Here is a 13,760-nt window from a genome sequence, read left to right on the forward strand (position 1 = left end):
GAAGTCATCAGGATTCAGTGTATCAATACATCGACAGTGCTTAGAATAGTGCCTAGTGCTCCAACTGTGAGCTATACCAATTATGTAGCACTCCTCCTGTCTTTTGTCTCTGAAATGCATTAGTTTTCTGGTTCTTGTTTTCTCCCTTTTATTAGAACCCAAGATCTGTTCAGGTAGAGATCATTTCTTGCCTCTTCTAGATGCCTGGTAGCAGAAGAGCCTGAGTGTAGCAAGTATCCCTGACATCAGTACTTGAGGCATCTACTCTGGAGTCACCATGTCTGCACATGAGGTTCCTGGCCAACACCAAGAGCTTAGCAAAGCAAACGTGACCTCCCGACTCCCAGACAGGGAGAAAGAAGCAAAGAAAAGGAAGGCTTCCAAAGTCTCAATAAGGAATGCACATTTTGTCCCCAATCCCCCAGCTCCACGACTCCTACAACCTCTTCTCCACAACATCAACACTTCCAAAACGTTGCAAAAATACTTTAATAATAATTTTTTTTAAAAGTTCTGCGACCCAATCAAGTTGGCAAACACTGCACACTGTTGACAATCAGCAATGTGTATTAATTAGTACATTAAAGTCTCCCAATAAGTCTTACGATACAGAAACCCACTTCGTGTTGTTTAACCTGTCACTCTCTATATCTAGCTCCTATGTTTTGTTATTGTGTGGAACACGCTTTCCATGGAAAAGCTTTGGACAATGATCTTTTACGGCTGGGTACTCTATGTGGAATATGGGGCGCGGGAGGGAGAGGGACCAGAGTAGACAGACAGGGTGAATTTTTTTGTACCAGCAGTAAGTTCTGAGTGGCACAGGTGGTTCATGTAGCATTAGGCCCCAATTCTGAGGAGCATAACCCAAGTGAAACATTCTTTTAATTTATTCTTGATAACAGAAATGCAGCTCAATCAATCAATCAATCTATCCTTATTAACTGTCAACTGAACTTAATACACTTCCAGGAATATATTATATTATAATAAATGAAAACCACCAGGCTGAAGAATATTTATGTCTTTCGCTCTTGATTCATTACTGAGTTTGGCCTATTCTTTGCACCATTTCCACAAACTAGGTGAAAATCCGACACCCAGGAGGGCCCCGAATAGCATGAAAGAGATTACTAAATAAGCCAGTAAGACACTACTTCATAACGAGAGGACTGACTGGTATTTTAATTTTATTGCCTGATTTTAGAACTTCTGTGAGCTAAAATTAAAATTCCCCAACCCCTTATCACTGTGAAAAGCAATCCAAGGCTGTAGCTCGTAAGCAAAATGGTTCTTTTCTTCTCCCAAATTTCTTTATCCTTATGGTCGCTTTTTTGCCCATCAAGTAGAGGGTAAGGCAGAAATTAATTTCAAATATCAAATTACTAGATGACTTGAGCATGACATGATTTAGTCCTGCTTTAAGATTATTAGTGGAAAGAGAAAGCACACTTTATAACTGCCTTTATCCTAAAGTTTCTGTAAAATTATACTAACCGAGGGAGGTGTTACCCATTACTGTAGTCTTAGTTCTGCAGATAGCTCTTTATCACTATAGCTTTCAGGGTATGTAATTTAAGACAGTGGTCCCCAACCCCCGGGCCGCAGACCAGTACCGGCCCATGGGCCATTTGGTACTGGTCCGCAAAAAAAGAATAAATAACTTACATTATTTCCGTTTTATTTATATTTAAGTCTGAACAACGTTTTATTTTTAAAAAAATGACCAGATTCCCTCTGTTACATCCGTCTAAGACTCACTCTTGACGTTTGTCTCGTAAGTTCGACAATTATATTTAAAAATACCATAGTTTTTACGCCGGTCGCATAATTTTATTTTGTGCATTTATCCATCCCACCCTAAAGGCTGGTCCATGAAAATATTTTCTGACATTAAACCGGTCTGTGGCCCAAAAAAGGTTGGGGACCACTGATTTAAGAGACTGCTGGAAGAGAATGGGCTGAGGTCGCCATCTAGGGGCTGCCTTTCAAAATACATGGCAAATACTGGAGCATTACTTTTGGCTTTACTGGGCCAAACCCAGGGGAGTTGACCAGGCATCTGGGACTGAGCTGCCTTTGCAGGCTCCTATCTGCCCTAACACCTCATGGAGCATTCTAGAATTATTACTTAAGGATGTCTGTGGGTTCTAAACCGTTAACTATTTTTACATCTCTTTGCTCGCATTGATTACATAAGGTTCAGTCATCCTTCAGGCCTGTAGAACAGGAAGAAACCTTACCTCCCACTACTAAATTAGGCCTAAGTACATTTGGAAGGTTTGGGATGGCTGTTGTGGAGGAAGCCATCTTCATTTTGGGAGGAAGGAGACTGGGTCTCATAATCTACCTACTGAATCGTATTCCCCATCTCACCCTCATCCATTCCATAATGTCTTCCCTGCTTTGTAAGACAAATGATTTTCCTAGATGGATTATGAAGTCCAGCAAGAAGCGTGATCTAGTGAAATCACACAGACATGAATTTGGAGTTTAATCACATAACTCTAAGTTCCAGGTTCCCCTTATGTGAAATAACAATGGAACACTAACGTTGTAAGGCAATTTACAGAATTACAGAAGATTGAAGGAGCTGATATGTGTAAGACAGCTAACGTAGTCTCCGCTGATGACTGGGCACTGGCTACATGCCCTTATTCTTCCTCCACCCACAGACGCATGCTCTCTCTCTCTCTCTCTCTCTCTCTCTCTCTCCCCACACATACACTCCTGCACATGTGCATATGTGCCTCACTACTATAATTACTAACTCCCAAAGTTAAAAAAAACACACACAGGCTTTTGAATATAAAATTAAATTACAGGACCAATATTGCAGAAACTTTATACTGAAAATTGCCTTAGCGATAATAGAATTTCCAGTTGATAAATGAAGAACTGAGCAAAAGGAAATTTAGTGTATTTCTCCCAAAGGCATAAAGCATTTCAGTGACAATGACAGTACTACACCCCAAGGCTCCTGATTCCAATCTGACTGTCCTATTCACAGAAATGGCCTAGGCCACTGACCTCATCTGACAAAGTCCAGAAATGGTTAGTGACCTTCTCAACACCCTGCAGAGAATTAGCATCAGAGCCTAGGTCTCCTGATGTCAACAGTGTTCCCTGTAATGCCCCCTGATGCCCCAACTTTCTTTCCCCAAATGGACAAGAATCCTGGATAACAAAGGTACACTGCTGCGGAACACACAGAGTGTAAATTTATGGGATGCAGCACTGAAGACAGACTGGAAGGTGGCATCTCTTTCACCCTAAACCTCATTAATTACACTCACTCATCCAATCCTGCTTCAGGATCCGCCTTCATACACCACTCCTGCTGTCTCCAGCCCCACCTGATAATTTCCTCTTCTGACTGACAATTATAATCTTACCCACTCAAATTAGAAGCTCATGATAGTCCTTGTCTTATGTTCAAATACCTGAGTCCTCTCTAACCTACTGGGTTGGTTCATTCAGGAAATGGGTAATCTCTTGTCTTCCTTTTTATGTCCTACAATCCTTAGCATAATGCTGACCTACAACAACAGGCTCTCAAAAAGTACACACTGCTTGTGTGAGGCTCTGAAGGTCCCTTCCCTATGTACAGAAACATTCATTATGAATTCATGATGAATTCATCCACTGTTCTCCTAGAATGTCAATTCCACCAGGCCAAGGACTTGCCTGTTTGTTCACCGCCATATTCTCAAGTGCCTACAAAAGTAGTGCTTAGAACAGAGTAGCTACTCATTTAATAACAACTCAGTAGATGACTAATTATTTAGCACCTTTTAAGTATCACATACTGATTGAGGTACTTTAACCTATTAGGCTTTGAATTTCTGCTTTATTCGTCTCCCTCTACCACACAGTGACTCATGCACTAAGGGAAGGAACTAGGTTGGGGAGGATAATTGATACATGATTTTGGAATAACTGGATAACAGAAGGATCTGTAGAGCCCTATACCTGTTCTCCAAACACAGGCTCTATTCCTAAGGAGAGAGACCCATCAATATATAATTACAATAGTTGGTCAGTTCTTTAATACAGATCAGTGAAAAGGGTATTGAACATACAAAGGAAAACCTGCTTAGCCTTGCCTGAGGTTGTCAACAGAGACCATGATGTGATTCCTGTTAAGCAAAATAGAAGGTTTTGGAAAAAAAAAACCCTCTGAGCACAGAGTGAGCGAGAGAACGGGCAAGCAATGAGAAACAAACCTGACCCTGGCTGTACTCACCCTCTGCCACGTCATCGTCCACAGTTAACTTAAGGCTTTTTCCTCTCCGCACCACCCGGACGGTGTGCCATTCATTGTCATTGAGCTTCTGCCCTGCATACAGGGTCTCAGGTCCTTTGCCTAAGGATGGTGGTAAGGGCCAAAGTTAGAATCATTCTAAAAGTGGTTCTTGTGGCATCAGAGTTGTCAAAGCCACACTGGTGCACATGACCTAGTAACATTTAGGGAACCATACCTCCCACACACAAAGCCCCTCCAGTTTCACTGACTTAACATAGTCTCCAAATGCAAAAGTCTCCTTCAGGCACAAAGGACAATGACAAGATATGAAAGAAATAAGAGCCCTCCTTTATCTTTAGATACAAGGTATTAGGTACCCATGGCAGTAAGCAATCATTTATAGGAAATGAGAGTCAGCAGTTATTTCGTTTCCCAAAGTTTACATTTCAGATGAATTTCTTGAAGGTACAGGAAATTCATCCTACATTTAGAAAAATCAGTTGGTCATTTAGGCATAATACACCAGTCTGGCTTTTGGAGAGTAACCACCCATTGGATGAGTGAAGAGCTCTATAATATATGACCTGAACTTGACATTTCATATCAGTGGCCATATAAATCACAACGGTAATCATCACAATAACAATACTATCAAGGTCTAAAACGCATAATATATAATGCTCCTGAAGGGAATATGGGAGCCCCCAGAAATATCTCGTTGTTCATCAGATTGCAAAAGATCCAAAGACTTATGAAAATGAACTAATGTAAAATTCCAAAATTGAATCTGTTCAGGCCAAAAGAATGTTCAATGCCACCAATTAAGGGAATAAACCACGTTGTCACAAAAGATCAATACCCAAGATGTTTGAGACACTGTTCAAGTGCAGCCCCAAAAGAATCAGGTGCAATAAGGAATTATGGTATTTAGGAGCAAAAGCTCCTACACAGATACCGAGGCATTACAATAATTCAGATAGTAATGGTGAAAAGAATTGTGTGCGTCACTCACCAATAAGCTGAGAGGTCAATTTAAAAGACCAGGTAGAGCACACAAACCAGAGAACTTAGATCAAGTTTGTATTCTCTATGTGGACAGCTGAGTCCACACAGAAAGATGCTGCTTAAATCTTGTTGGATCAGTCAGTCAATATACAGCAAGCCCTATCTCTAGAAATAGCTTTTAAAAATGATGAACTATGTAACTGGTCATATACACCCCTATGTAGAGTATGCATTTGAAATATTTCAGAAGACCACATTTTTTACTTCAAGAGATAGGAGAACAGGGTCAGGTGCACAGTAGCTGCTTTAATGAGTGCTCATCAAATAACTGATGTCTACCTTAGGTCTTTATTTCTTTGGGAATCATCAAATAACATCAATATATTTTTACCTAAGTAATTTTGAAAGCTTCATTAAGTTGGGGTGGGGGTTGTAGTAGGTTTATAGTTGTGAGCACGTAAAACACAGTTTATTCTTATATTGTTATTTATTATTATATTATGTATTTGTGCAAGTATAGACCTACTTTTGCCTAAGCTATATAGCTTTCCCCACCCTCTCTCCTTGTTCCTCTGTTCCCAGACTGAAGGTATTATAATTTAAATAGGGAAGAAGATAAAAAAGAGTGTTCTTGGGTAGAAATCTTTTAAACTAGGTAATTTTAAACTGTACCCTTTAGTTTTGAGTAACTAGTATTTCTGTTAAATGAGGGTTATAAGATATATATAATAGCATTTGAAGTTTGGGGGGATTTCCTTCTTGAAAAGTAAACAGACTTTCAGAGAGGAAAGTTTTCTGTTTATGGCAATGTATTCAACAGGTGATTCATATTTAAAATTTTCTAGAATGCACCCCCCTTGGCAAAGTGCAAGCCAAATTCACAAGAATCCTGAGAATTCAGTGGAGAAACATGGAGGAAACCTCACATGCCCAAGTTGGGAAATGGTGCCATAAGATCAATAAATCGTAGGAGGGAAAATTCTGTAACAAATGATTTTATATTCAATCTTCTCTTCTCTTTGTGAGGACGCCTGTCCTTCATTCTATCTAAAATGTATATATGTTAGAACAGAATTTTACCTACATTTCAATTCAATCAATAGCACTGTTCACCATCTCATGGACTTCGGGTCTAAGGTGGATGTGGCAGTCGCCTCGACAACAGCAAACTGCAGGGGCGTTGGGAGAAAATGGACCCCAGCGTGAGTACTGGGAAGCAAGAACAGATGTTCTCAGAAGAAACAAATCTGCCTTTGTTTTTTTATGTTTTTATCCTCTGTATTCCACATGCAAACGGTTTCAATAAGAAGAAAGAAAGTAAAGAAAGTAAAGAAAGATGTGGAAAGTATTGGCTTACGGAGGCAGAACTGTTACAAAGGCGGGCTCTCCCATAGACGGCCATCTGTTCTGTGGGCAATTTTTGCACACCACTTAACGTTTATGACTGGGGACAAGATGACAGGAAGAAACGCTAACCCACACAGAGGTGGTTCAGGGCATTGCTTCATTAATATTTGCCACTGAAACGCAAAACAGGCATTTGCTCAGTCCAGGGCGTTTTCAATGCCGCTGACATGTCACAGGGACTTCAGCCCTTCCTGGTCGTGGCAATGACAGTCAGATTCAAAGAGAAATATTTATCTGTCCATTTGACTCTACAACTTTAGGATGTGAGAAAGTACCTAAACCTCTCATGGCCTACTGCCTGGTTACATCTGAGACCTCCCACCCCAATCTTCTTAACTCTAAGAGGAAGAAAAAAGGTTCATGGCCATCCCATGAACATGTCAAGGGAAATGAGTATTCTTCGGTATTCATTTTCAAGCAAAGAAATACAGAAAGCTCAGCGAGCTTCTGGAAAACTCCGTGGTGACCAAACGTGGTGAGTCAATGGCATTTATCCTCAATCGAGACAGAAAGGTCAATTCATCCGATGGGAAAAATAAGTGTTGTTGAAACGCAGCTGGAAACACATCAGAAGTGCACATCGGAGGTGCAGCCTAAGCATCAAACTCAGTCAATGAAGTGATGCAATGGAGTGAGCAGACCCAAGCCGCACGGGGAAACAGGCAGCCTGTTAGGTTTCAAAGGCAGGAGGCCCTAGTCCAGGACAAGACTGCTCCGGCAGATTCAAGCACAGAGCCAGAAGAGCAGCATCCATGAAATGATGGATACGAAAAGTTCTTCCCTGTAAGTCCAAGATGGCCCAGTTAAGAAGGAGAAATGACTGAAGCTGGAATTTAAAATGGAGCTGGTGGGAACTTAGAGCAACAACAAGCACAGCCACCAATCACTCCGCATCGCCCATTTTTCTCTTGAGCAGCTCAGAAAAGTACGATGTGCATGAAATTAGGTAGACATATTGGATGCATGTAGTAGATTCTTGTTTCCTTTTTTTATAGTTTAAGTAGTAAGTATTGATCACAAAAGAAAAAAAAAAAAAGAAACCTTTGATTCCCTTTTAGCCTGCTTAGATCTTCAGTGTTTGATCTAAATACAGAAAAAGAGGAAGTTATCTGACACCTTGCAGTTGAAGTTCCCAGGTAATGACACCTGTGACCGCAGTAAAGAAGCAAAACCACAGTTGAAGATTTCCGGGCTGCAGAACTTGTAGGAGTGTTGACTTCTTCATTATTGCAGAACAAATAGCCTTCAATGACTCCTCTGTGTAATGCCGCCCAAATGCCCATTCTTGCTCTAGTCTTGCTGCAAACTCAGTTAGCTTCATCTCTTTTATAGAGGGCTTATCTCACAGAAGATATCTTACTCACTTATGAATGAGAAATAGAGAACCAGGCGTCCTGGATGAGGGATACAGACTCAATTGGTAACTCTATGAAAGGTCTCTTTCTTTAAGAAGGCAGAATAATAAAATCTAAATGAAAAACTAAGAGGAAAGCATTCTTTGGGAGAGAAATCATCGCTGACTGCTTCGAGGAAGATGACACTCAGGTATCAGCGGACTGTTCCCTGTTTTGTCAGCTAGGGAATGCACTGTGTGAAGAAACTCTGTATCTGAGCATTGTAAAGGCACACACGTTCACAAAGTGGCCTTTGGATTCTAATTATCTTAAATCTATTATTTTTTTTAAGCAGAATGTTCACATTACATGACTTTGTTTATTCCCCCCAGGAGCAATATAACCAGCAAAACTATAAGATATCCTCCAATATACATAAGTTTGCCAGCATATTTCTAAGACCTGACCAAACCAAGGAACCCAGATGGTTTTGCTCATAAGCAGGGAGTAGAAGTTCCTTCCATAGGCCACAGAGCGCTGGTTTCGGAAGTGGGTGGGTAACATTTGGAAACGTTTTCATGCTTGGGGTAAGGGGGCAGGAAAGAAGGGGGCAGTCCCTGTACCACATCGCTTTGCTTTTCCTGAACATCTTTCTATTGGTGCAAGAAGGAAAAAAAGGAGAAATACCTGGATTTCCCTTGAAACTATGTTTCACATGAATCCAAATTTCTACAGTGCATTAAAAAGAAAGAAAGAAAGAAAGAAAGAAAGAAAGAAAGAAAGATCTCTCCCTTAGAAAGTTATAGTGATTATACATCTAAACAATATGGTAAATCAATAAAATGAATGTCTGTGATAGATTTAAAGAACACCAAAATTATTGAAAAAGAAAAAAAAAAACTTACCTTCATTTCCACCAGCACTGTTGGTTAGGGTCGCTGAGCTTGGATATTTTACTAAGCCTAGAGCACCATTTACTTGATCAGTCTTCCTACCCGGAGACAACAGTTCAGGGAAGTAAAGGCAGGGGTGAGAGGAAAAGGATGGGATCAGGGGACAAGGACGGTGACAGGGGAATAGGAAAGAGCCATTTTATTTTTCCCCCCCAAAGTTCACATTTTGGTTCTCTTTGGATTGACAGCTCAACAGAGAGGTAGGAGTATTTTGTTTTATTTTTATAAACTTTTTTTTTTTTTTTACAAAAGCATCCATTTCCTTTGAAATCTTTTAAATCATATTTCCATAAAGAGCCATGTTTGGTAAAACATTTCCAAGAGCTCATTTCATTCTCACCAGCGTTCTCAAGTCTCAGGAAGAGCGGTCAGACTTCCTACACTAGATGTAAGATGTGCAGAAAGCTTTTCTGAAGCCTTCTGTCAATCAGCGTCCCGGTGAGGTCTGCGAGGAGGACCGGTGACCCAGTTAGTTACTCAGCCTGTGACATGCACCTTCCTGGAGGACCCGCGTCTAGTGAAACCCCACTGAAAACGCCACCAATATTTGCTGGGCTTGAATAATGAACTGCACCATCAAGCCTGCCACAAAGAACATGTCCAACTACGGGCTGCCCTTTTCCCGATAGTTCATCCTCTGCTCTGCCCTTCCAGGTGCTGCTAGAGCACTGTTACTGACCTCCGGCAGAGTAGCACAGAGATGATCTATATATTTAACAAATGTTAACTGAGCACTGGCAGGGACCAGGCACCAGTCCAGTGTGGAAGATGAAGACAAGATCCCTGTCCTTACATAGGTGAGTCTATCTGGTTGGAGATGGGAGAGAAGAAGGGCAGCACACAAATTAAAAGAGATGAGATCATTTTCTCTATTCTTGCTCTGAGTATCTGGTTGAAAAGAGAGCTATTAAGTGAGGTGGTCAGAGGGGGCTTCTCTGAGCAGGTATATCTGAGAAGGAGCAAAGCATGTAAGTGTCTGAGGTGATGAGAAGAGAAGAACAGAGTCCAGGAAGAGGTGGCATGGCAGAGGGACCACAGGAGCCCATCCGCCCTGGTGCCCACGGGAGAGAGCAGGAGGAGAGAAGGAGGAGCACGAGGCAGAGGTCAGATCAGAGGAGGCCCTAAACAATGTGCTGTAGGACTTGAATGCTGTTCTCAATGCAACTGGAAGCCACTGGGAGGCTATAAGCGAGGGGATCATATGATTTAATTTAAGTTTTAAAAATCATTGTGGTTACTATGAATGCAGTAAACTAAAAAAAATAAATAAATAAAAATAAATAAAAACGGTCCCTAATGAAAATGAGGAGATGCTCTGCACCACTGATAAAGGAGGGAAATGAAACTGACTGGAACTAAGGAGGTCGCAGCAGAAACGGAAGTGTGAGATTGGGGGATGTATTCTGGAGGGGGTCCACAGAGCTTGAGACTGGCTTGGTTGGTAGCATGGGAGTGGGAATGGGAAAGAGAGGCATCAGTGGTGATTTTCAGGGTTTGTCTGTGAACCTGGGTGGATGCAGGCACCCGCGACAGAGAAGGGAAAGATTCTAGAAAAAGTAAGATTGATCCTATTAGCCAGGGGAGCTGACTTCTGTGATTTGCAGCTTGTCTACCAAGTAGCAGTCACACTCAGCACCATCTCCTAGCAGCTGCCTTCTGCTGAGAAGTGTGAATCAAAGTTCACTCCTTGCATGATTTTTTTAGTACAGTGTTAATTTGCACCTTGGGCCACCACTGCCTACTAATGACACAAGGTTTTGGGGTTCCTGCTGTCTTTCTCCCCCGCCTTCCTTCCTTCCCTCCCTTCTTCCCTCCCTTTCTCCCTCCCTTCCTCCTTTCCTATTTATTTTTTCCTGCATGTTTTTTTTTTCTCTAGTCTATGCCTTGGGACTGGAACAAGGACCTTAACCTTACAAAGCAAACTCTGGAAGCCCAATCGATAGGATCTCTAAATTATGATCAGCATGTAAAATGAACCTGTTCATCTCAGCTAGGAATTAGAGCATCTCAACTTTGAAATGGAATGAATCCAGGACAGATATAACTCCAAAGGAACAAATAGCTCTGCAAAATATAGGGGAAAAAATCTTGCCCCCAATTTATTGCCAAATCTCTACCTTAGGTCACAAATTTACAGCATTGCTTAAGAATGGTGAGCTCAGGACAATCTCAAGATTTGTTGTGATAATCTCTCTCCATGAAGCCACTTTCCAAGAGATGAGGGTGATTTATTTGCTCAGGGATACACAGAAAGAAGCTTTTGTGAATATTGATTCTACTCCTGTTTTGTTTTTTGGTTTTTTTTAAAAAACAACTTCCTAAAATACAAGTACTTTTCCCACCATTGTCATAATAGAATGAATAGAAATTAGTGTTCCTTTGATGATTTTAAATGCTATTGTGCCATAGGGTCTTTCTGACTATGTGGTCTTACTGTTTTAGCACTAAAGACAGAGATATGGAAGCTGACAGAGACTGAGCTAAAGAGATTTTTCACCAGAAAATGCACTAAAACCTGCTCCTCTTAATAAATTTCCAATTTAAGTCTGTTTCCTTGTGAATTGACTCTTTTGTAATACAAAGCATAATAAATAATGCCCAGTTATGAATTAAAAGGTCTAGTTAATTAATCCTACTAAAGATTTGCATTAAATAAGAATTAAGAGAGGCATGATGCATTTTCTTTTTTTTCCCCCATATATTTGCATCACTGCTCTACCTCCATCCAGCCCTTCTCAGCCAGGAAGTGTCCTCTCTCCCGTAATCAGCAGTACTCTGATTTCATAAACCATCACTCTGTCCCTGTTTTGCAGATACGTTTTCCCTACCTCTTGCCTCTACTTCTGTGCCCTTTGAAGAAGAACATGTCACTTTGTAATCTCCAACAACTAAGCAGAGGGCTTTACACCAAGACAATGCTCAACATACTAGAAAGAAAAACCTAGTGAATGAATAGATAGAATTGATTGAACTAAGTCACAAATTAATAAATAGGTTGATGGAAAAATAGAAGGGGAGCAGAAGAGAGCTGAAAACTGTATGTTGGCAATAAAATGGATTGGACCAATTTTGGAAGGTAGAGTAATGAATACATATAAGTGAACTAGTATGTGAATACATAGAACTGGATGAAAAAAATAAATGACAGTGAATTTATTGAGGGTGGGGGAAAAATAGGACGGGGAGCCGCAGAGACCTGAACATTGCATGTTAGCGGGTGAGTAAATTAGGAGCTAATTCCTAATTCCTTTCAGAGTTAAAAGACATCAGGCAGCAGCTATAAATAAAATAAAATGAAGGCGCTACTTTTGTTTTAAATACATTTTTCCCAGCCGGAAAACAAGCACAGCTTTCTGAGAAACTGATAGGAGGTTGTAAGTAACATTTATAAAGAGGCATCAGATGCTCTGCACACATGACCTTGTTTAGTTTGGTCATACGGAGCTGACAGTCTTTACACCAGCTTTACAAATGAAGCAGAGCAGAGCGCCCCGCCTGTCAAGGTCACACAGCTGTGGGACCCGTACCTGGGCTGCCTGTGTGCAGAACTGCTCCACTGTCTGTTCTCACAGCTTTGTGATGGTGATGCCCCTGGTTTGTGCCAGTCTAGACATTTGAGGAGGAATACCATGAGGCCAGGTAAAGGACATGAGGGAATGGGAGACCATCGCTAAAAATGAAACAGAACATTCCATTGGGGAGTGTGGGGTAGGAGGGTAATGAAAAGTATGATCTGATTCTATTTTTTATTTTTCACATTTATTTGCAAGGCTAAAGTCAAGACTCAACGTATAGAACATACTAATAAAGCCAAAAGAAGTTAATTATATTGGGATGAAAGAGGAGGGTACATATAACACACTTGTGTGCTCTTGCAGCAGACACGTTGGGTGCCCTGCATCCTGCCCGCTTGACCAACCTCAGATTTCAGCCATGGAAGCAGCAGATAGCATTGTGAGCTCACACAATCTAACAGTCCCCACCTCCCGCAAGGCCAGCTCTTGGACTTTCTCTGAAGTCAGGGGTGCCGTTCTTACCTGCATACAAGAGCAAAGAAGCAGTGGGGAAGAGAACAGGAGGGCTTTCAAGCAATGGAAAAGAGAGAAGTAACAGATAACACTCCAACCTTCTGTCATTTGAGTGGATGATTCTGGGAGGCGTTCATTATAACACCCTCCAGCTCCCCCATGTCTACATGACTCACAGCAGAAACCATGACGGTAGACACTCACTCACCTTGATGATTCTTGCTTCACTGTCATTCCTTCTGCTCCTTCCCTGCCACTTTTAGGGATCCCTCTCAAATAAACCACCTGCCCCAAGTTCTTGTCTCAGGCTCCGTCATCATGGAAACTAAACCAATGTGACACTTACATAGCACTTGATCATTTCCTCCCTAGTAACTCAAATGTTGCAACAACCCTGTGAGCTAGGAAATACCAATTGCCTATGATCTGATCCAGAAGTGTTAGGTGACTTTTGCAAGGTCACAAGGCTATTAAATCCTGAAATTAAATCAAGAGCCAAGGCTTCCTCATGCCCCAGATAGAGCTCTTCCCATTCCTCCAGCTGCCTGAAGTCCATGAAGTACAAAGAGCCCAGGGCACTGTGGTCTCCTATCACCACTAAGGGCAGATTTAGCATCTATCATTGTAAATTACTAGATATTGGCCAAACCCTTGAGGATGCGAGGAAGCAGCTTAGGTCTCTGAGGGTCATCACCGGGCTCTGTGCCATCAGGTCCCATGAGAACCCACAAGCACCATGGATGGCTTTTGAGAAGCGGAGCTACTAACCATCATTCTTTATTAGCTC

At 41.4% G+C, this 13,760-nt stretch overlaps 1 protein-coding gene across 14 annotated transcripts in view; it reads right to left on the minus strand.

Moving 5' to 3' along the window:
* Positions 1-13,760, minus strand: part of NRXN3 (neurexin 3) — a 1,639,812-nt gene that overhangs the window by 874,867 nt on the left and 751,185 nt on the right. For all 14 annotated transcript variants that reach the window (XR_010752009.1, XR_010752008.1, XR_010752007.1 and 11 more), the window contains one exon: positions 4,247-4,366. Coding sequence is in view for 11 of the 14 variants with exons in the window: in XM_066388158.1 (XP_066244255.1) it covers positions 4,247-4,366 (120 nt within the window). In the remaining 3 variants the exon portion in view is untranslated. The remainder of the gene's footprint in view (positions 1-4,246; positions 4,367-13,760) is intronic.

This window comes from Saccopteryx leptura, chromosome 6 (assembly GCF_036850995.1).
Source record: "Saccopteryx leptura isolate mSacLep1 chromosome 6, mSacLep1_pri_phased_curated, whole genome shotgun sequence".
Classification (NCBI taxonomy): domain Eukaryota; kingdom Metazoa; phylum Chordata; class Mammalia; order Chiroptera; family Emballonuridae; genus Saccopteryx; species Saccopteryx leptura.